This window comes from Chelonia mydas, chromosome 11 (genome assembly GCF_015237465.2).
Source record: "Chelonia mydas isolate rCheMyd1 chromosome 11, rCheMyd1.pri.v2, whole genome shotgun sequence".
NCBI classification, from domain to species: domain Eukaryota; kingdom Metazoa; phylum Chordata; order Testudines; family Cheloniidae; genus Chelonia; species Chelonia mydas.
In genome coordinates, this window is record NC_051251.2 from 33,251,932 (window position 1) to 33,273,427 (window position 21,496).

The window sequence follows — 21,496 nt, forward strand, 5'->3', positions numbered from 1 at the left end:
TTCAGAAACCATGGTTACAACCTTCCAATCTCCCTCCATTAATTGGGCAGAAAGTTTGTTTTTCTAAACTCATGGATATCCTAAGGAGTTGGAGACTGCATTGCTACCTGCTCCTCCAACATCATATAGGATGCTTCCACAGGAGGTTATCATATGTAGGGAAATTCCTGGAAGTCTGCATCAGTGTGACATCACTAAGAGTACCCTGCATCAGAAGGGTGTGAGAAGAGTATATGCTGCTACTCCTCGAGGTGGGAAGAAGGTGAATTTTTCCCAGACAGATGCTCTCTTCCATATTCTAATAGCAAAACTCAGTTTGTAAATTTCACTATACATTTTTTTGGTGGGGGAAAAGAATTTTCACTAGAGATAAAATTCACCCAAGCCCAAGGTGTGTAGCACTTAACTCCCTTTAGAGCAGTGGTTCCCCAACTTTAACAACCCGTGAACCCCTTTCATTAAAATGTCAAGTCTCGCAAACCCCCTCCTAAAAATGAATATTTCTGGGGATTTTCTCCTTTACCTGAGTATAAATTATAAAAGCAGTGATCTTGGAAATATAAAATTTGTTTTTATGACATGCTTATTACACACTATTTATTATTAATTATTATTTATCATTACAGTATTTTTATTACATTATGAAAATGGTAACACTCTTCCAAAATCTCACTTTTGTAGCTTGTATCACTTTGAATAAGCCTGTTATAAGACAAGGCTCCTATGTTTCATCCAGGAGTATCAGATGTGAAACAGCATGAAGGTATTTAAGAAGCCAACTCAAAGAGTTCCTCCTACACAAGCATTCAGGTCTTGAGCAGTCCAGGCAAACAACGCACGTTACAACAAAGCTTAAACTTGTTCTTCATAATAATTTTAAAAACAATACTAGCTGCCTGTTTAATTTTAAAAACAGCGAAAAATATCCAACTCCCTCTCCATTTCTTGTAAGGAGTCTTGAAGTTTAAATCTCTTCATTGTGATAGATATGCTTGCTTTGATCTGCTTAGCCCTTGGAAGTCCAGGGGCTCCGGGCTGCTGGCCCCGTGATGCCCGGGGTCCCTAAGGACAGCTCTGTCCACCATTAGGGAATTTTTTCCCCGAGAACCCCATGTAACATTTCACAAACCCCCAGAGGTTCACAACCCCAGTTTGGGAACCACTGCTTTAGAGCTTAAATGAGACTTAAGTGGTGCCTAGGTTTTGCTCAGGCTCTCTGCAGAGTGATGAGTTACACCCTGTACTTACGTACCATATACATCTAATCTCTATATATTTTATCTAGGTATATACAAAGTTGTCGCTTTTTACTATCAGCATTGTCAGTGACACAGACTTCATGTGAATTTTGGGACCAAGGTTTAGCAAAATATTAGATTTTTTCCCCCCTATCAAGACATAAAAAACTAGTTGCAAATGGAATAGTTACATTAGCTCTGAAGAAGTAGCCATTTAAATTAATAGGGCCTGATTCTGCAACCCTTACTCACACAGAGTAGCATTTACTCATGTGAGTGGTACCATTAAAATAATTGGAACTACGCAGAGTAAGGACTGCAGGATCAGGCCCATAGCTGGTTTACAGATTGTCTTCTGCTAAAAGGCTCTGTTGCGGGCAATATCTCATACTGATTGGTTGTTTGCAGCTGCATACAAGGAAGTTCTTAAGTGGGGGATTTCTCAGTGGAAGTTCCCAGCTATCGTCAGTCATAATCAATATAGGAGACTGACTGAGCTGCATTTCAAAATCCTGTTGATAAAGCCTCCAGACTACATAAAAATTGCCTATCTTGTTACTGAAGAAAGTGACCGAAGAAAAATATTCTTAAAGAGATTACTTACAAGGTAATCAAAAACTTTAGCTGCTATAGCTTATAGGCAAAAGATTGCATGCAGTCAAACTGAAATAATTAAACAATGTCAGATTATGATTTTCTCCTATCTTTATTGTCTTACTGTATTGCTATTGTAAGGTTGCAAGAGGAGACGTAAATACTGTAATTGTACTCATCTTTGCCTTATTACTATAGATTACACCAAGGTTGTTTTTTTTAAACTGCATTTAAAGATAACTGTTGTTTAGCTAGTCTCTGGAACTCAAGCCTTCTGTGCATTTGTGTCTGCTATGAAAATATTCCATGCAAAACCAAAACCAAATTTATGTTACATATAGCTAAAGTTTACAGATTACTACTTTCTCAGAAAAAAAGTTAGTCTCCTCTATCTTATAACAGTTCTACAGATTCATTTAAATTGCTCCACAACTCTTTCTCTTTCTCCAGCCCAGAGGTGATACTTTCCATCTGCATCAACGTACTGTAGATCCTCTCTTTAATTCTGACATGTTAATTCTGTGACCAAACTTTAGATTTGGTCTCCTCTCTTAGTCTGATAATTACCTTTCTGTGAATATCCAGAGTAAAGCCAACTTCTCAATTCATACAATGCCAAAAGCTGTGTCTGCGCCTCACAATGTACTATGCTTTCCCTGTAAAAGTTAATAGTCCTGGGGAAAAAAATTAAACATCTGACGTGGGCCACCTAGTGTTTGAAAATGTGGATGCATAAAGAAGCTTGGAGAAACATTTTAACCTTTCAGCTTCTGAAAGTTGATTTGTAGAGGCCAATTCATATATGAGCAATAAAACCTCATGAAGGATCATCCTTAAACTAATAGTTAAATTTAATCTTCCTGAAGCTATATTGCATTGCAAACATATGTGTAGTAAGTTCTACCCCACAATTTATTGCTACTTGATTTACAATGGCAGTAGCCTGACTGATGTAATCTACAATAATATGTTTTGTATGTTGACCCCAGAGTGAAGTATTTGTATCTTTTGTTAAACTGTCCTTTATGGCAGCGGTGTCAAACACCCAGGCTGAAGCCAGCTGCAGCCCACTTGAAGTAGTTATGTGGCCTGTCTGACCTATTCAGTTTGTGCAGAATGTGAGCCACAAAGAACAACTTCCAAACATAGACCAAGTATAACAAATAAGACTGCAGGCAGCCTGGAACAACACTTCAGAAATGTGAACTCCTCCACCCACACTAATCTCATTGTGACGTTACTACTAAAATGATGCCACTTGAATATCACTAATGATAGTGTCAAATACTGATGTGGGAGTGAAGCCCATAGCTAGTGGGAGTTGCTGCAGGGAAGGATGTACAGAGGGAAGAGGAGAGGAGGCACAAATACAGTGAAGAAGAAGAGGAAGAGAAAAAGAGAAAGTGAGATGGGGAAAAGAAACAAAGGGCAGAAATATCAGTGATCGTATAGGGGAATATATTCTTCCAATGAGTGATGCTAAATGTGAAATAAGGTTGTAGTGGGCCCACTGCCCCCAATACACTCCCTTATGTTGTAGCTCACAGTACAGGCAGCCTGCCTCAGTATCCCATCTTGGACTGTTCAAGAAACTCAGACAATCCCTTCCCATCCCTTCCCATCCCTTCTTAAGTTGTTTAACTTTATTAAATTAACAAACATTCAAACTAAAGTTTTCAAGCCCATCAAAAAGTCCACACAAATGGACTTTTCTTTTTCCTCCCAGCTCTTCCTGTTTTGACAGGCCACACCCCAGTCCTACCTGGCTGGAGCCTCTGTCTTAACTCCCCAAAGGCCCAGTTCTACTTTTATATCCCAGCCCATGGACCATAATGAAAAATGGCACTTGGCCTTCTCCACCAAAATATTTTCACACCCCTGGTTTCCAGTAATCCTGTTAGAATGTATAGATTTTACACTGTGATTTTAGAGTTACTTTTCTTTTTAGAAAGGCTATAGAACTAGACTTTTACTTAAGAAGTTGGAGATTTCTGAGGAAAATTAGGATAGGCCTTTGTACAGCATGTACCACCTTATATATCAAATCATACTTGGGGAAAGAGAAAAATAATGCTACATATGGATCAAGGAGGAAAGACTAGCTTTCCTTGTGGCATATCACAAAATGATATTACTGACAAGGTGCTAAATAGAAGAATAATGTACATGTATTTGGTGTCCCTTGCCTCTGTTTGCTAGAAGCTGGGAATGGGCAACAGGGGATGGATGATTACCTGTTCTGTTCATTCCCTGTGAGGCACCTGGCATTGCCCACTGTCAGAAGACAGGATACTGTGCTAGATGGACCTATGGTCTGACCCAGTATGGCCGTTCTTATGAATTGAAAAAAATTCTAAATGGATGTTACTTTTTGCTCTGGCAGCTTTGATAAATTAACATGAAACTTGTACTGAGTGTATTAGAGTTTGAGCAGAGAACTTCTGTTTCTTGTAAAACCAACAGCGCATACCCTGAGGAAGCTGTTCATCTGGTATACATTGTCATAGTTCCACTGACATCTATAGCGCTATGACAATTTACACCAGCTGAATACATACTGGATTATCTTCACTGTTGTCAGATAACATTATTTGATTTATGACACACTTAGCCTGTTTTTAATGTGGCTTAAATTGTACTAAATTTAGCACAGCTTGAATTGAATACAGCAGCTCCGGAGTTCTGTCATTTCAGCTACTTATTGGGGTCATTTTCATGAGCAGACAAATTGGAGCTGAAGAGCAGAATGCTGAAGTACAGACATAGGTGGCAGGACTGAATCAGTACAAAAAAATCTTGTTTTTTTACTTTACAAACAAAAAACCATAAAAAGCTTTATATACCCGCCCACCCCCAAATTAAATTGCTTGAGAATTTGAGCCTTCTATGTCTGGTGATGGTTAAAGCCCCGATGGAGGAAATTGAGGGCCTACTTCCCCCTTTCTTGTAGATGTCCAGGGGTCTGTAACGGGAGAGAACCTTTAGCAAGCTTTAGGAGGCTTGTGAAGGCCTCACCTGAGGATGGCTCAAAGACTAATTAGGTTCCTTGTGGCTGTCTTCATATCCATAGTAGCGCTAAATGGGCCAAAACAGAGTTGTCAGCCTCTTATCAGTAAAAATTGTTTTATCATGGACTAACTAACCTTGTGGGAGACTGAGGATAGGCCTCCATGAGCCTCCCAAGGCTCAGAGGGGCAGGGGATGGTGTGGGTCAGAGTGGTCCTTGATTCACCTCCTAAGGTCACTGGGTAGCTTCCTAAGAGGAATACGTATGGGACCCAATGACTTTCCTGAGGCTTACCGGGGGGTATCCTCCCCTCCTGCTGACATCAGGAAGGACAGAGGAAGGAGATTGGGGGATGACCCAGATCTTCTCCCAGGTCTAGTCTCCTCCCCTGCCCCGAGGTCCTAAAAGAGATCTACAGGAGCTGGAGAGAGCAGTATATGGGGCAAAGGCAACTCAAGGTTATAATGAGAACTTAGTTGCAACCTTGGCTCTGGAGTGATTACTGTTCATCCATAATTAACATGTACATGAAATGATTGATTAGCTTATTTTCTAATGTTATTTTCAAAAAGCGACAGTGCAGTGCAACTTAGAGAAACAGAATTATTTGCCCAAATTAATTGTGTGGAAAAGTTTAGAGTCACCCTAAACCAATACACAGGATCAAAAGATGCTTTCAAATCCTTGGATGAAAGGTGCTCTCTGGAACTGCAATGTATTATAATCTCATACATTTACCACACATATGCAACTTTACAAACGGCATGAACAGAGGAATCACTCCATTGGGCATGAAAGTGCAGCCACTTTGGTAGGGAGTGGGGGGTAACAAACAGGCAGAAAATTGGCACATAATACTGCACAAAAGTGAATGGAGGAGAGACGGCCAAAGGCACTGAAACAGTCTTTCTCCTGTTCTTAAGGAAAGTGCTACTGGGGATCTTTTAACGTCCACGTTGCAGTACAGAGTGTGTGTTTGCTACAGTTACTAACATTTGAAGTTATGTCTGGTTTAACCATCCAGCAGCTGGTAACCTCTGACCTGGGGGGAAAGGGCAGAGCTGTGATGCTCGCCCGTACGCTGTCACATGGGCTGGGGCTGGTGTGGGACACCACAGGAAGTAAATGCTGGTTCCTGGGTTAAAGAGAGTGAGGCTGGGGAAGAGCAGTCTGCTCCTGCACAGCTCCAGGGAGAGGTGCCGCCGCCGGAGCCCCGAGGAGTTCGTAAGTTTAACTCACTTTTCAGCCGTTGTCTTTGCCCTGCTGGGCAGAGCAGCCGGGGCCTGCGCGGCCTTCGCGTCGCAGCTCAGCGCAGCTCTGAGCGGGCCAGCCGCACGCCCCCGAAGCCACTCGGCGAGCTGCTCCGCGGCCGCTCGCTCCTCTTCGTTTTATTCTCGCATTTACAGTCGGCTTGCGTCTCCTTCAGCCCTTCGCCCCCCCCCCCCAGGTTTGGGGGCAACTCGTGCCCCTCTCCCCCCTCTGCTCTGAAGCTCGCACAGGTAACCAGGGGAGCTCTGCAGTCGCCCTGCAGATCCTGACAGAAAGACGGAAGTGAAGCGCCTGCCTGGAGAGGAGGAAAAGGGGGATGGGGACTCGGGGTGCTCGTGAGTCCCGCCAGGGCCCTGTTTTGGGTTTGCCAGGGGCAGGGAGACGAGCGGGCTGCTTGGCTTGTCTGGGGCAGGCGCGGGCGAGGGGGGAGTTGTGCTGTGGGGGCTGACAGGCGGGGGCTGTGTTCAGAAGCGGCTGCAGAGGTCCCAGGGCGGGGAGGGTTTGCTCACTGCTCTGTGAGCCAGTCATGGGAGAAAACGATCTCCCACCCCCCGGTAGCTTCCACAGGTGGCTTTATTCTGCAGGGGCTGAGCACAGGTGGCTGGGACAGGGTGAATGAATGGGAGATTTTTCAGGTCATGAGGGGAAAATTCTGTTGCAAGAAATATGGGGGGAGGGACTTTCATCACACGACTCTTTTTCTGGACCTGAACTGGGGGCCTGCCTTGTGATTTCTTAGCTCAATTAATTTTTTTAAAGGAACCTACCATAAAATTAATCAACAGTAACAATAATCTGTATTTATAAGACCTAAGAACAGAGGTCCTCAGCATTGTTCACAACAAGGCAGAGTCACGGCACTAGAGGCTTTGGGTATGATTCCGCTCTCACTAGCAGTGGTGTAAAATCAGGCATTTTGGAGAAAAGTGCCCATCTACAGTGACAACCCCTCAACTTTTTTTGAATGATGACTTCAGCTACTTCACCAGTTCTCAGTGGTGGTCTGGTTGTGGCAAAGTAATTTTAAAAAAATATAGAAAAGTAGATGAAATGTAGAGAAGTGTTTGTTGCTGGAACAGCACCAATATTCTGATGTGAACCTTTTAGCATTAAGGGGGTGTGTATACACTCAATTTGATAAATTTGTTTTTAAACATTTTAAGAAGGCTTTTGAGAAGTTGCTGGAAAGGACACTCATGGTGTACATCTTCATTATCAGTATACTGGAATATGAACTAATACATATATAAATAGTAACTAAGTTGTTGTTTCTACTTCTTAATAATATGCCGAATGGCTGTCAGTGTAGTGGTACTATTAATGGAACAGCATAGCACAGCATTAAGGAACATGCTGCTTTCAACAACTGAAATCAGTCGGAGTCTCATGTGTGCAGATGGCCATAGGCTCTTGTATCTTTTGTTTCCTCTCTCATAATGTCTGGTGTTGTGCCTGTCACCATGGTATCTGAGCACTTTCCAGTGTTTTGTTAAAACTATAACTTACTAGTCCTGGTACATGTAGCCATTTCTTATTGTAATATATTTTGCATGATATTCTACCATCCTGTAGCAGAGCAGTGTCATCAGACCTTCATAAACATGACTGTGTATTTAAACAGGAAATACTTACCAAGGCCCAACTGGGACTCCATGTAGGTGCAGCAGTTCACCTGCGAAGATTGGGCCTTATGGATGTCACATAGACCTTAACTCCCCCCTCTTCGGCATATGCATTTCAATAAATATTTAATTACATGTTCACAGAGTTTGTACAGGGATGTAAAAGTGCTACTTAACACTGTTGGATGATACTGTTTGGCAAATGCAATACAACAGATGCATATGGTGTATGTAGCATTTTGTATTGCTCCCTCTGTGCTGTGATTATATTATAATTAAGGGAGGGGGCACAAACTCAAAGTTTGGAGGATCAGACAAGTATCCAGAACTGTGCATGCTTGCTCTAAATCTTTGAGGGCCCTGTTCATGACTTGTCCTCCTTGTGTCATCTCCTCTGACACCTCCCCTTAACACTATTTGAGGGGAAGATTGATAGTAAAATTGGTCAGTTTCAACAAATTGGCATTTTTTCAACAAAAAAATTGTCAAATTCCAGACCAGTCTCCTGACTCAAGCTTTTTGAAATGCATCAATGTTGTCAAAATGTCTTGTTTTGACATTTTCAAAATTAAAGTTTCCAGTTTTCCAGTTCAAAACAGCTCTTTATTTAGAAATTTAAGTCTGATAGACTGAAAGGCTTTTTTTTTTAAGGAAAATGAGAGTGATGTTTTGTTAAGATTCAGGATGAGAAATCTTCTCTCAAAAATATGGATTGGACATAAACTGTTTCCTGCCTAGCTCTACTTGGTAGCCTTTCCCTTCATGCTTTGAGACCAGAATGAGTCTTCAAGGGAGATTTCTCAGTCCTCCCCCAGCAGCAGGCATCAGTGTTCATAAAGTGATGCCTCAAAAGGCCAAGATTTCTGAGGTGATTTTTTTTTCTAGGGTTCATTAAGTGCTGTCTAGTCTTCTGACTTGAGTGATTAGTTAAATATTAAACAGTACATAAGGAGACTGATCTCAGCTGGTGTAAATCACTGTAGTTGTCTTGACTTCAATGGTGTAACATTGATTTACACCGGTGGTTGACCTGGCCCCCTACTTTCATACTTGGTCCTGAATGGTAAGTCTCAGTACTTAACATCTCTAGTCATTGTGTTACTGCCTCAGAGAATTAGATGAACTATGCTGCGCAAGAGTCTAGGCTAAAGGTATTTTGGAAACAATCAATCTAAAGGGTCTTCATTTTTGTACAGAATGTGAGTCATCTAAAGCTAAAAACCATATCTTCCTGTACTTAGATTTCTTCTGTTCACAATTCTTTCAAACTCCATTAAAACCAGTTGTCAATTCTTATTATTATTTTTTTTAGTACAAGACATAACTCACAACAGTTTGCCTAACAACCTGTTGGGTGACTTGAGGGAAGTTACAAAAAGGTATAAAAACAGTTTCATTGTCCTGTGCCAGCCTTTCAGGAACATAAGAGCACACTTTCAGTAATTCTGATTTTTAACAATGCTTTTCCTTTTTCACTTCCTGTAAGTTATGCAGCTAATTGCCTGCCCATCTATAGACTACAGTGAGAACTATTCCATTTAGAGGAAGACTGCTAATCTTTGGGAAGGGGAAGAAATAGTGTACATTACACAAGATGCCTTGGGGCAGTATGCATGGCCCTTATGTTGCATTGGTGGAGGACAGTGATGCCCATCATAGCCCACAATCACACCTAGCTACTTGTATTATTATAATCTTACATCCACATGGTGCCTTTTATTCCTAAATATCCGCAAGTACTTCAGAACCTAGTATATAGAAATAGCTTCACCTGCTACAAAAGTGCAGTCACTTCTGGGTTGAAATTCATCCAGTTCAACAGCACTCAGAAGTACTCCACAACAGTGAGAGAAGTGTTACATTATTCAACTGCATGTACAGTGGGAAGTTTGGGTAGGCAGAATGTAATTATACACACGCACGGCACGGTCACTGTTGCTGTCACCCTTCATTCTTGTGAAAGATACTTGTGAGATTTAATGATCAGATACTGTTTTTCTTCCAATACCTCTACAGACACAATCTATATTTTATATCTAGAGAACAAGAGTGAGGTCCCAGCAAGGGAGCATCCAGTGAGTCTCTCCTCTTTGGTATGCATCTGATCACAAAATAGATACAGCCTCTACAGCAGAGAAGAGATCTTCTCTCCATTTAAAAGAACAGTTCAAATAAAACAAATTAGAACAGAGACAAGATACATACCCAACAGTTAAGGTTTCTGGTTCACACTTCAGCTGAAAGATGACCCTTGAAGCAGTTTGAGGGCTTGTCTACACACACACACACATTGTACTGCTTTCACTGTACCAGTTATACACTCCCCCCCCCCCCCATATGGACACAACTATATCGGTGTAAAAGTATTTTATTCCCCATATGGGAAGGGGAAAGAGCTATACTAGTATAAGGAACCTTTATACTTGTATACCTATGTCAACAGGAGGGATTGCACTGAGAACTATTTCAGTAAAAGATCACACCCCTGAATTAAGAAATTAGATCAATACAAAAATTGTGTAACATCTGACTACCATGCTGGGGGAATGGTTAATTTACTGACTCAGAGGCAGTAGTGCCACCTTCTGAATCACCAACACCATTTCCTGCAGCACCTGGGTTTTTCCTATCTTCTATGGAAGTACTGACCTACCTTGACCTTATTTAGCTATGGTAGCTGAAGCAACCACAACCGTAGGTGATATTGTAATTTGAAGAGAGAGCTACCATAAATGCTATGTAATGTGTATTTCCTTTCTCTGATACAAAACACAATGTGTGTGTTTGTACCTGTTAGCATATTTGTAATGAAATGTTATTTATATTCAGTGTTGGAGTGACTCTCAGAGCTGATAGGACACAAATATAACGGTCTTAAAAATACTGAGCCAAGTTCTTTGGCTGGTGTAAAACACTGTGGTTCTTTAACTTAATGGAGCTATGCCAATTTACACCAGCTGAGGACTTAGCCTATATGGCCAGAATTTTCAGAAGGGCTCAACACCCACAATTGTGACAATCTTAAAGCATTCAAAACCCAGCACCTCTTATTAAGAACAAGGAGACCAGCTGATTGCTTTTGAAAGTTTGCCTACTTTATTTAGTTGTCTAACTGGGAGCTGAGATTTTTTTTTTTGAAAATTTTTGAGATTTTTTTGTGTGCGCTGAACCCTGTTGGAAAATTTGGTCCCACATCTACTTGTACTTAATTCCTTTCCTGATAAGACTACTAGCATTCCCCCATAAAGGGCTGCAGCACTAATTAAACTGTCCACTTTGTTGCTGGTTGCTCACCAAGGAATAATCACAGAATTGTGATTCTCCTTATCACAGTCGCATGCATCCATGCATGTTGTATCCTCCCTTTTCAGGTCTTGTATATATTCTTATGTATATAAACACAAGAATATAGATGGCCAAAGCATATGTCACCTTTTCAGCCTGTTAACTTGTACAGTTTTAAACTAGTATCCCATTAAATTTATATAAATGTACTGTTTTCTTTCCATGGTAGCATAGCTTAGATAGTCATATGTTACTAAAAATTCCCATACTGACGTCTTCCTCTTGTCATCTTACTAGTTTCACATCTGTAAAGCCAGACTGTTTTCTTTTCTTCTGTTAGGAAGATAAGGAACTTGATGATTTTTCCTAATAAAAGCCTTATATAAAGCATAAATTGTTTGAAACATTTCTAGTATGAAAGATTACCTTGTGTATTCTGCCTTGTCTCCCCGTGAGTCTCCTTGCTTTGAAGCTTACCAGGAGCATAATTGCTTTGATGTAGCAGGGATTGTGTTCTACAATAATACTTCCGCTTCTGTGTTACTGAACTGAAGTTTCATTTAAAGTTTGCCTAAGCTCACTCTTTAACATCTAAAAAGAATGTTAGAAAAGTGCTGTAGTGGCAGAAACACTGTTAAGGCATGGTCATGCTGAATGTGGGTGTTCTGATTATAAACTCTATTTAGATAGAAACAATGAACAGTGACTCAGGTGCATCTTCTGATTTCCAATTCATTTGAAATTAAGTTTTAATTTTCATGTCATAATTCCTGTAGCAATAGCTGTCATTCCAGCCACCTCATTAACATGAATTTAGTGGAAGACACAACTGGCCTAACCCTCAAAACCACAGGATCCGATTTTCTTCCCCAAGCCAGGGGCATCGGTGTAGAGGCCTACTGCGCTGCTCAAATAGTCTCACAGCAAAGACCCACCACTGCCTCTAAAACAACCACCCCCTTATTGAGGTTCTACTGCGTGGAGGGCATGCCACAAAAGAAACCCCCCAAAAAACACTAACCACTTCAAAGTGCAGTTTTTGGTGGATTTCCCACCAAAGGTTCAGTGGTGGGAAGATGCACATCCCTGTTCCCCTTTTCCTGGCTCACCCTCTCTAGGACTACATCCAGATTCCTCCACAAGCTTCAGGAACATAAGTTTTCCTTTAATAAAAATAATAATTAATAAATGTCAAAGCAAAAGATTTATGGCATTATGTTTCATTCTGTCTGAAATAGAAATCTGCCCTAGCTGTGTCCAGGAAACTGTTGTGTTTTGGGGGAGGAGGGGTCACTGATTTTCAGCTCTAAGAATTGGTATTGGAGTTGTTCATTACATACAATAGACATCCTGTAACAGAACTGGCTGCCTCCAGAGAACCCCCTTATGGCCAGAGGTCACTCTGTAGTACCCTGCCTCTGTTTCTCCCCTCTTCAGGGTCCATTACATAGAAGAAGTGTATGTTCAAAATACTCCTCCTGGGGGGGTCTGGGTTTATTCACAGAAGATTAACTCAAACTCTACCAAACACATTTCTGTTACCCCTCCCAGGCCTTTCCTGCTTTGGCAGGCCACTATGAAGCCCTACCTGGCTGGAGTCTTAGTCCCAATCTTCTGTTTGCACCTGCTCACTCCTAGCAGTCTCTCATTCCTCAACAAACTACATCTTATCATTGCAGCTGCCAGTTACTGTTTGTAGGGGAAATCACTTGATTCGTCTCAGGTGTGCCTCTTTAAAGTAATCAGAGTTGTCTAACCCCGACCCTACAGTTACACATCCCAATATATGGAGAAAGGTCTGTTGTGAAATTGGTCTATAACTTTTGCCTGCTTAGGAATTTACCATGGAAAGTAGATCGTTATTTTCAGTAAAGAATGTTGATTAAAAATAGGTGCAAGAAAACCAACAGAAAAACTAGATTAGTGCAAACAACAAAGCTTAATAATATGTCAGACTGTTAAACATGTCAGATTTTGTAAACAAGGAAATACAAGTCTGGAAATTAATAAGCCAAAACTGCTGTGTCATATTAGACGTAAGTGGTTGACATATAATGAGGAGATGGGCTATTCCACCCATCACACCCTTTTTAAGCCCTTAAATAAAATGGGGCAGGAAACAAATAGAGACTACGGGGACAAGTTTCCCCATCGTGGCGGCTGCTGCTCCCTTCTGTTCTCCCCACCCCCATCACCTGGGACCCCAGACTGTCTTTATCTTAATCCTGAGGGATGTCATGACCAGCTCAGGCCAACACGAAGGCTCCAGATGATATTGCCACGCCTACCAGCTCCAACTGAATCCCAACCACCTAAAATGAAACAGGATTGGATTTTAGCAGCAACAGCTCCAGCTCATGCCAACTAACTTCTCTTTTACCCAAAGAGACAATTAGTACAATCTTTAATACCTTCTAAAAGACTGTTAACCAGAGACTCTTTCTTCTAATGCTCTCCAGCTAAAGGGAACAAGAATGTTGTTAAAATAAAAGCCTTACTTAATATTTTACACTTCAAATGCTTTAACTGTTTTTACTACTTTTCTGTATCTTTATTAAATGGTTTAGAAAATGTCAATGGCGTATTTGTCATGGCATTCAGCAGACTGAAATCTCTGTACACCAAAAACCCTGGACCTTGTTTAACACCTTTGAATGTTAACACCTCTGACCCACTTATTCCATCTAAATTAATACAGCAGGTCTGAGGTTTTTTGCTAGATTTCACTGCTTGGTATTGTTAACCTGAACATAAAAGGTGTTATGAAATTCATTGTAGTGTTTCTTATATTGGGTATTCTTAGATATGACAGGAAAGGCATGTGTCCATGTGATATTGTTTACGTGGTGATTTTTATTTTTCTGTTCCATAATAGAAAACTTTCTGGTGGTTGGACAGTTGAATAATCATTAAAATCCTCAACACTTGTGTGTTGTATATCATCAACTTTCTGATTTCAACAATCACTCAGTCTTGCAAACACTTAAACATGAATAACACAGTGGCACTATGCATGTGCATATATAGCTTGAACCAAAGCCAAACTGACTTCATTAAGCCTTGATTCAGGCCCACACTTACACCCTAAGTGTTTGCACGGGCAGGACCATACATAGTACATAACACTGGGTGATTTTGATAATTTGTCCCATGTACTTGATTGTTTTAAGTGTCTGATATTGATGCAAAGTTGTTACGTGACATGATAAAATTACAAATTTACCTTTTGTATGCAGTGTTAGTGTTAGTCCCAGGATATTAGAGAGAGAAGGTGAGTGGAGTAATAACTTTTATTGCACCAACTTCTATGGATGAGAGACAAGCTTTCAAGCTACAAAGAGCTCAACAGGGAAGAAGAACGGTACTGTGAGTGTCTCAGTTTAATAATACAAGGTGGAACAGATTGATTAGTATAAGTAGTTTGGCCACTCTCCACCTTGAATATGTGCTGTTAACACCTGTGCAGTGATGGGATAAAAAGGGAAAGGAGAGGTTAGTTGGTTACAGATTAGTCTAGTAAGCCATAAATCCAGTGTCTTTGTTAGTACCTAGCAGAATTAGGAATTTAAGCTCCCAGGCGTATCTTTTGAAAGTGTTGTGCAGGTTTCCTTTGGGGATGAGGACTGATAGGTCGGAGAGAGTGATGGCTTTGTGAAAAAAGTGTTCACTCACAGGTGATGGGATGTTTGTGTCTTTTATGGTTTTCCTGTGTGACAATCACTGCGCTCTCGAATGAACTCACACGGAAAAATGAAAAAAGACAAACATCCCATCACCTGTGGGTGAACACTTTTCACAAAGTCCGATATAAAGTGATCTGTCAGTCCTCATCCTCAAACCTGAACAACACTTTCAAAAGATGAGCCTGGGAGTTTAAATTCATAACTCTGCTAGGCACTAAAAATCATGGACTGAACAAAGACACTGGATTTATGGTTTATTACAGCAATCATTAACCCACTAACCACACCCCCCCCTCCCTTTTTTTTTTTTTTTTTTGTCCTATCACTGCAGAGGTGTTAACGGGTCACTCTACCTTGCATGGTCCCTTTTTTTGGAATATGTGCTAACTACTTATGTTAAACAATCTGTTCCACCTTGTATTTAGCTGTGACACTCAGAGTACCTTCCCTAATCCTGAAAAAGAGCTCTGTGTAGCCCGACAGCTTGTCTCTTTCACCAACAGAAGTTGATCCAATAAAAGATATTACCCTCACTCACCTTGTCTCTCAAATTTACCTTTGTTAATTAACTATCCTTTTTTTCTGATCACTTTTCAGGTCTGTTAATTTGTCCATCTTTTCAGTGATGAGACAGTGCTGGGAAGTATGGATAAAAATATTGGAGAGCAGCTTAATAAAGCTTATGAAGCCTTTCGACAGGCATGCATGGATAAAGACCATGCTGTGACAGAACTGCAGCAAAAAGTATGTGTTGGTTTTGTTTTTAAAGCTATCCGTTCTGTTGAGAATCAAAGTAAATGTGGAGACTTCAGTTTTGCTTTACTTCAGCAACTGAAATTTCAGTGCATCTTGTTAAAGATAGAAATTGCAATTAAAAAAACAAACTACTAAATCAAAGAATAGCACATTGTGGTGTGGGGAAGAAACTCCCAATATGCGTGTGTATCATCTGGCATGTCTTTAATCTTTTATTTGTAATTTTGAGGTGGTTTTAGGTGTGGGAAAGGTGTTGTCTCCGGAAGATAATCAGGGAGCTCTTTAAAAATGTAAATGTATCTTTGTAGACAGCATCTTTCATGGAAGATATTAAATCTAATTTATCTTACTCTTATTTTACAACAAATTGATAGGGAAATCTGAAGGTCTTTCAGACAGTTATTTATATTGTTACTTACCTGACACACAGATGTGCCTTATAAGTTATTAATAATTGAGATATTGGGGTCTTTGGTCACTGTACTAGATGCTGTACAAGCACATAGAAAGATAGTTTCTGTCATAAGTATTTTTAATTAACTTACAAGTTGTTTTAATATTACCACTTTTTAAAATACAGGAGTCAAACTGTATACTTATATCCTTTTATCCAACAATGAAGCAGTGAAGAGGGAGGTTCAAGGAAGATTCTGAACAGTTTGTAGCATTTTGGGTTTTTCAGGATTTTGGAATTATGTGAACAAGCATTTACAAGGATATATTGCAACCATCATGTTGGACCCAACAACATTTCCATGAGTTGTCTGGAGCTGCTAGCTGCACATGCAGTCCAATACTCTGCAAAAGCAGCAGTTTGTGGCTTTGTGATACTGCCTAGCACACAGGGATCTCTAGAGCATTTCAAATCCTGCTCTTGAATGAGAGACTCCATTGTTCATCAGTTCACACACAGTTCAATGGAGGCGTTATGGTGCGGGCCTGTCTGGAGCAACATGGGTCCTAAATTAACTTACAGTTCAGAGAGAGGAAGTAATGGAGTTGGGGGTAAGAGAGTGTCTGCCAGAGAGCACACTTTATTCTGAAATCCAGTAACCCTCCCTACCGCCTCCCCCCAAAAAGTCCCACCGCAGAATAGTCTGGTGCTCAGAGCACTTATTTGGATGTGGGAGACCTCAGTTCAAGTGCATTCTCTGCCTGAGTCAAAGACCAGATGCTTGAACCCTGGATCACCCACATGCTAGCTGCGTGCCTTACCCGCAAGCTATTTGTTGTTCTGGACTGGGGCTCTCGCTCTCTCAACACAACTGAGAAGCTCCTAAACTCTAACTCTGCGTTCTTTGAAACTAATTGCTAAATTATAAACTTAATTTTGTCCTCTTTGGATACATATGCTGCACTCAAAACAAGAAAATAAATACATGCTTATGGAACAGCCTTTCTAAAGCTCAGTGGAAAATTGGAACATAAGGAACAAATGGGTGAGACTGAGTAGTCTACAGTGACAGAAACAGATTTCTATGGGATTTTGTTGTGCATTTCTCTTTTGCTTAGAGACAAGCAATACACAGATCTTCCATAAAGTGTTCATAATAACTTGTCTTTGCCCTAATCAACCTTCAGCAATCAGATTCTCTGACTGCAGAAAAGAACCATTAAAGGTAAAAGTATTTCCTAAGGGAAGTCAACCTATAGAAACTGCAGGTTTTTACCAAACATGAATTTTTTGTTTGTTTGTTTGTTTATTTTGGATGACCTACATATGTTGCTTGCTCTAATGTTTCCTTCCTCTTTCTCTGTTCACTCCATAGCCTTAGCACTTTGTTGGCTTGTCCATCATTTTGTTGTTAACAGTTTACTGAAGTTACTGGTAGGCCACTTGTTTTACCAGTCTCTAGAGTTGGGAGCCATGTCAAACACACAGAAGCCAGAGTCATCTTGGCCAGATGGTGTTTGGTACAGATGGATAGTTGGTTGTCATGCAGATCTTCTAGTTGGTAACTTGTTGCTGCCATCTGACTCAAAGAATAATTTGTGCACACTGGCTGTCAAAAGCATCTTCTCTTCTGTCTGTTTTAGCTGTCATGTCTGTGCTCTGTACAGAAGTGTTGACAAGACATTGCTGTTGTACATTTTCAATTTGGTTTTCAGTGATTTTTCTGCTTCCTGAGGTCTTTTATAGTTGCTGGAGTGTACTGCTCTATGATCATTTTTTTTTTTTTTTTTTTTTTTTTATGCTCTCACTGCAACAATTACTTGGCCTTTCAGAGTAACTTTAGTCAGATTGTAGGTTTATTCTTGATATATGGACAAGTGCAACTTTTCAATAAGTCTTCTTAACTTAGTGAGGCTTCCAATACAGTAGTACAATAACAGCGAGGTAACTCATTAAACAAATCTTGCCCCCACTCTCTGTACAGTAATGTGTATCATAATTTCAGTAAAAATTCAAATAATCCTCCTAAAACTTTCTTCTTAGAATTTCACAAGTTTTCTCCCATAACTTCAGCACTATTAGTTTTGTACCATCAAGAATGGGCTAGTGCCATCATGTATATATTTTAATATTCCTGTTGTTCAGCTACCTGAACGGTAGCTGATTTGTTCAGTTAACTGGCTGGCCAATATTCATCTACCTGGAGTAGCTCCGTGCTCTTCTAGGTTCTAACAGGGCAGGTCAAGCTAGGGGAAAAGATCAGGCAAGTCAGATGAAGAATAACACTGAGCAGCTATTGGGCCTTCTCCCCATCCCTCTTCCAGGAGCCTTGGAAGGCAAAGTTAGCAAAGACACACAGTTCGATATATTAAATATAGACATGTATATTTATTCCTGGTTTGTTTTTTTTTAGTTAAACAGCAAACATCAGGTATGGGGAGTGGAACTATAATATTGTTTCAAATTAAGTTTGAAAAAACTAATATCTTTACTTAGACATTTAGATTTATTTTCTGAAAAGTTAAATTGATAGAGTCCTTATATAGATATAACTGGGGTAACTAACAGATTCTGTGAAAGAATAAATAAATATCCAAATCCTAATTTTAAAACACATTTTAATTTGTGGTTATGACTGAAAATTGCTTCCCGTATAAACGTTATCCTGACATTTACTACCATCACTGTTAACCAAGAGTTACAGCAATCTTGTTTTATCTAGTAGTTTACCTTTTTCCAATCAGTACAGACTTAAAATTAAACCTCTCACAGGTGAAAACTGTCGCGTTTCTGTGCACAAATTGTAGCCGCAGGCATCCCAAAAAGAAAGCTGATAAACTGTATCTGCTAAAATTGAAGCCCTTAATCAAAACAAAATAAGACTAATGCTAATTAAATTATTGTATTTTCAGATAGATAACTATAAGCAGCAAATATCTGAACAGCAGGAACAGATAGCGTTTCAGAAAAGTACGATTACAAAACTTAAATCACAGTTGGCTCCTGTGAATGCTAACAAAGGTACGTACTCTAATTTGTGTGCTTTATATGTCTTTCCTTTAATCATATATTGTACTGCAGAATAGTTTTGACTTCTTTATTGCTTCAGATTCTACAATATGTATCCACAAAAGGACTCTGTGGTAATGCTATGCTTAAGGGAAATAACTACTTCTGTTCACACAGAAATAGTCTTAACATACTTTTGCATTTTCAAATCTTGTTTATAAAATGAAAAATCTTTGGAAACCTTTTTGTTTATTCTTCGAGAAGAACCTGAAGATTTTTTTTAAAAAAATGTACAACTTGTTCAAATGTACAGCTTGAAGCCAATGGACTTTGGGTGAGTAGAGTTGTTAATTGTAGTAACAAATTATCTGCAAACAGGATATGATTTATTTTTATGAATATTTATTATAATTGTTTGAATAATTTGTGTGAACAAGTTTTAGCCTATAGTTTTTTCTAGAACTGGGTACCATAGGTGTTTACTTTTTATGTTGTGTGACAGGTCAGCTAAGTTACATGGCACTCTTTTGTTAACTTACTGGGTTACTTAAGCTTTATAAACAGGAGTTTCTCTTTCTGTTCAAATTGTCAGTGAACATTCTTAATTCTCTGAATCAATTCTACACATGATGGCCATTAAAACTCTTTCAGTAAAAGCACTCTTGTGAATATTTATTTATTCACACTAGTCTAATGCTTTTCCTTTTCACAAATGCCAGCAAAGCTGATGGCTTTATTTTCAAGAATATGTGTTTATTGCTGGATTTGCCCATCCGTCTGAGATTTGAGGGCAGAATTGGGCCTCTGTTGGATTAATACTAGGTCCAATAAAGGAAACTAAAATCAACTTAATATGTATCTGTAGTGATACTTGGCCCAGTGAAAATACCAAATTCATACGATGCATTTTAAAAAAAAATAAATCCTAACATGGTTGGTGGTGGGAAAAAAATGCAGTGTTGCTCAGAGAGCTGTTTTTATTTTACAGGTAGCGCACATGGCCGCATTCTAGTGTCTGAAGATAGTGAAACATGGAGAAATGACACCTCCCCTAATCTAACTTTTGATCAGCTCCATGAAAAACTCAAACTAGCAATGCAAAGAGAGAAACTTTTAAAGGTACAGTAGCCTGATTGTCTTTAACGGGATTATTATATTTATGCTTTTAAGCTCTAATGGAGAAATGAGCTTTCAGAGATGCCCAGAACTGCTCCCTTTCCAGGGTCTTATGGACTTGATCCTCAGCTGATGTCAATTATCATAGCTGCACCAAAGTTGGTTGAGCTGTGCTGATCTCCACCAGTTGAGGATAAGGCTTCACTTTTCCCAGCTCTGTTGCTGTTTGGCAGGGTCGATCATGGGAATAATGTTGACTCAGGGGGAAAAAAAGGGGTGGGGGAACCTGTCTGCTCACTTATTTCTTCACCTCACGTATGTGACAGTCAAGAAAGAGCTCCCCTTTTCTCTAATGAGAATCTGTCACAGTGCAGTCGTCGGGGTGGGGATGGGGACTTGGCAAGTCTGCATGGCAGCAAGTGATTGGGGTGAGAAGTGACTTGCTGCGAAAACTGGCTGGATATATTCCTTTCCCCTACCCACTGCTGGCTGAAGCCACACAAGGGTTTTCATCATAGACCTACTGAGGTTGGCAGGGATGAGAATAGAGCAGCAGTGTTCAGGAGTGAGGAAGTGATTTACATGAGGCTCCCACACCCAGAGCAGACCTTGTGCACCAAGCTGATCCTTTCCCTGGACTGGCTGGCCTGCTGCATTTTCTGGGGCTTGCACGTCCCATAAGGCTGAATTGTCAGTCTGAGCATGACCCCACAGTGTTGTCTTAATAAACCTTGTAAAACCAAAAGCTCAGACTAAAAAAGTTAATTTGGGGATTTGTTTGCTAAATCTGAGCTATGGACAAAGTGATCCTGCATTTTGGTGAACTAAGCACATTTTAATCAGAGGTGTTAATTTGTAAATCATTTTATCGGATTAGTGACAGTTGCTAATTATCTTGTAGGAATCTAATTTTGAGATTATTTATTTTTTTAAATAAGCATTTTCAGTTTCTTGTATGCTCCTTTCATTCTAAAATGTCCTAGTAACAATAATCTCCTCCTCATATGGTCTCCGCCTCTGGGTTAGCACTTGTAACCCCACAATATAATTTCGTTGGTAGTTCTTTGTATTTAATTAGAAAATGAGAGTAGAATTTAGTTGGAGAGTTAGCTCCTTGTCAAAACATCTTTGCAGGTCTTTCCATTTCTCTGTATTGAATTTCATTATTATTATGTGTATTCTGGTAGAGCCTAGAGGTCCAACCATGATTGAAGTCTCATTGTAATCTGTATTGTACAAATATTAAGAGACAGCCCCTACCTCGAGGATCTTACAATCTATCTAAATAAGACCAAAAAGGAGTGGGAGAAAGGAAGCTGAATTATCTCAATTTCTCAGATAAGGACCTGAGACACCGAGATTATATGATGTACTTACACTGTCATGGGAAGTCTATGGCAGAGCTGGGAAATGATCTTCTGATCTTTGATCTTCTGAATTCTAGTCCAGTGTCTTAACCACAAGACTGTCTTTCTTTTCGAGGCACAAACTACCTATCGGTACCTGCTCCTAGACTATTCAGG

General features: G+C 39.9%; 1 protein-coding gene across 4 annotated transcripts in view; it reads left to right on the top strand.

The window, feature by feature from the left end:
• Positions 1–1,689: 1,689 nt before the first annotated feature.
• The window catches only part of TANK (TRAF family member associated NFKB activator), a 39,969-nt gene continuing 20,162 nt past the window's right edge, over positions 1,690–21,496 (top strand). Inside the window, exons 1-4 of one of the 4 annotated variants that reach the window (XM_043525111.1) lie at positions 1,690–1,845; positions 15,296–15,442; positions 18,761–18,869; positions 19,846–19,976. In XM_043525111.1, the coding sequence (XP_043381046.1) occupies positions 15,344–15,442; positions 18,761–18,869; positions 19,846–19,976 (339 nt within the window). In that variant the 5' untranslated portion in view covers positions 1,690–1,845; positions 15,296–15,343. Of the gene's footprint in view, positions 1,846–5,918; positions 6,064–6,192; positions 6,339–15,295; positions 15,443–18,760; positions 18,870–19,845; positions 19,977–21,496 lie in introns of those variants that run through there. The other 3 variants (XM_007056651.4, XM_043525110.1, XM_027819054.2) reach the window with 3 other exon arrangements.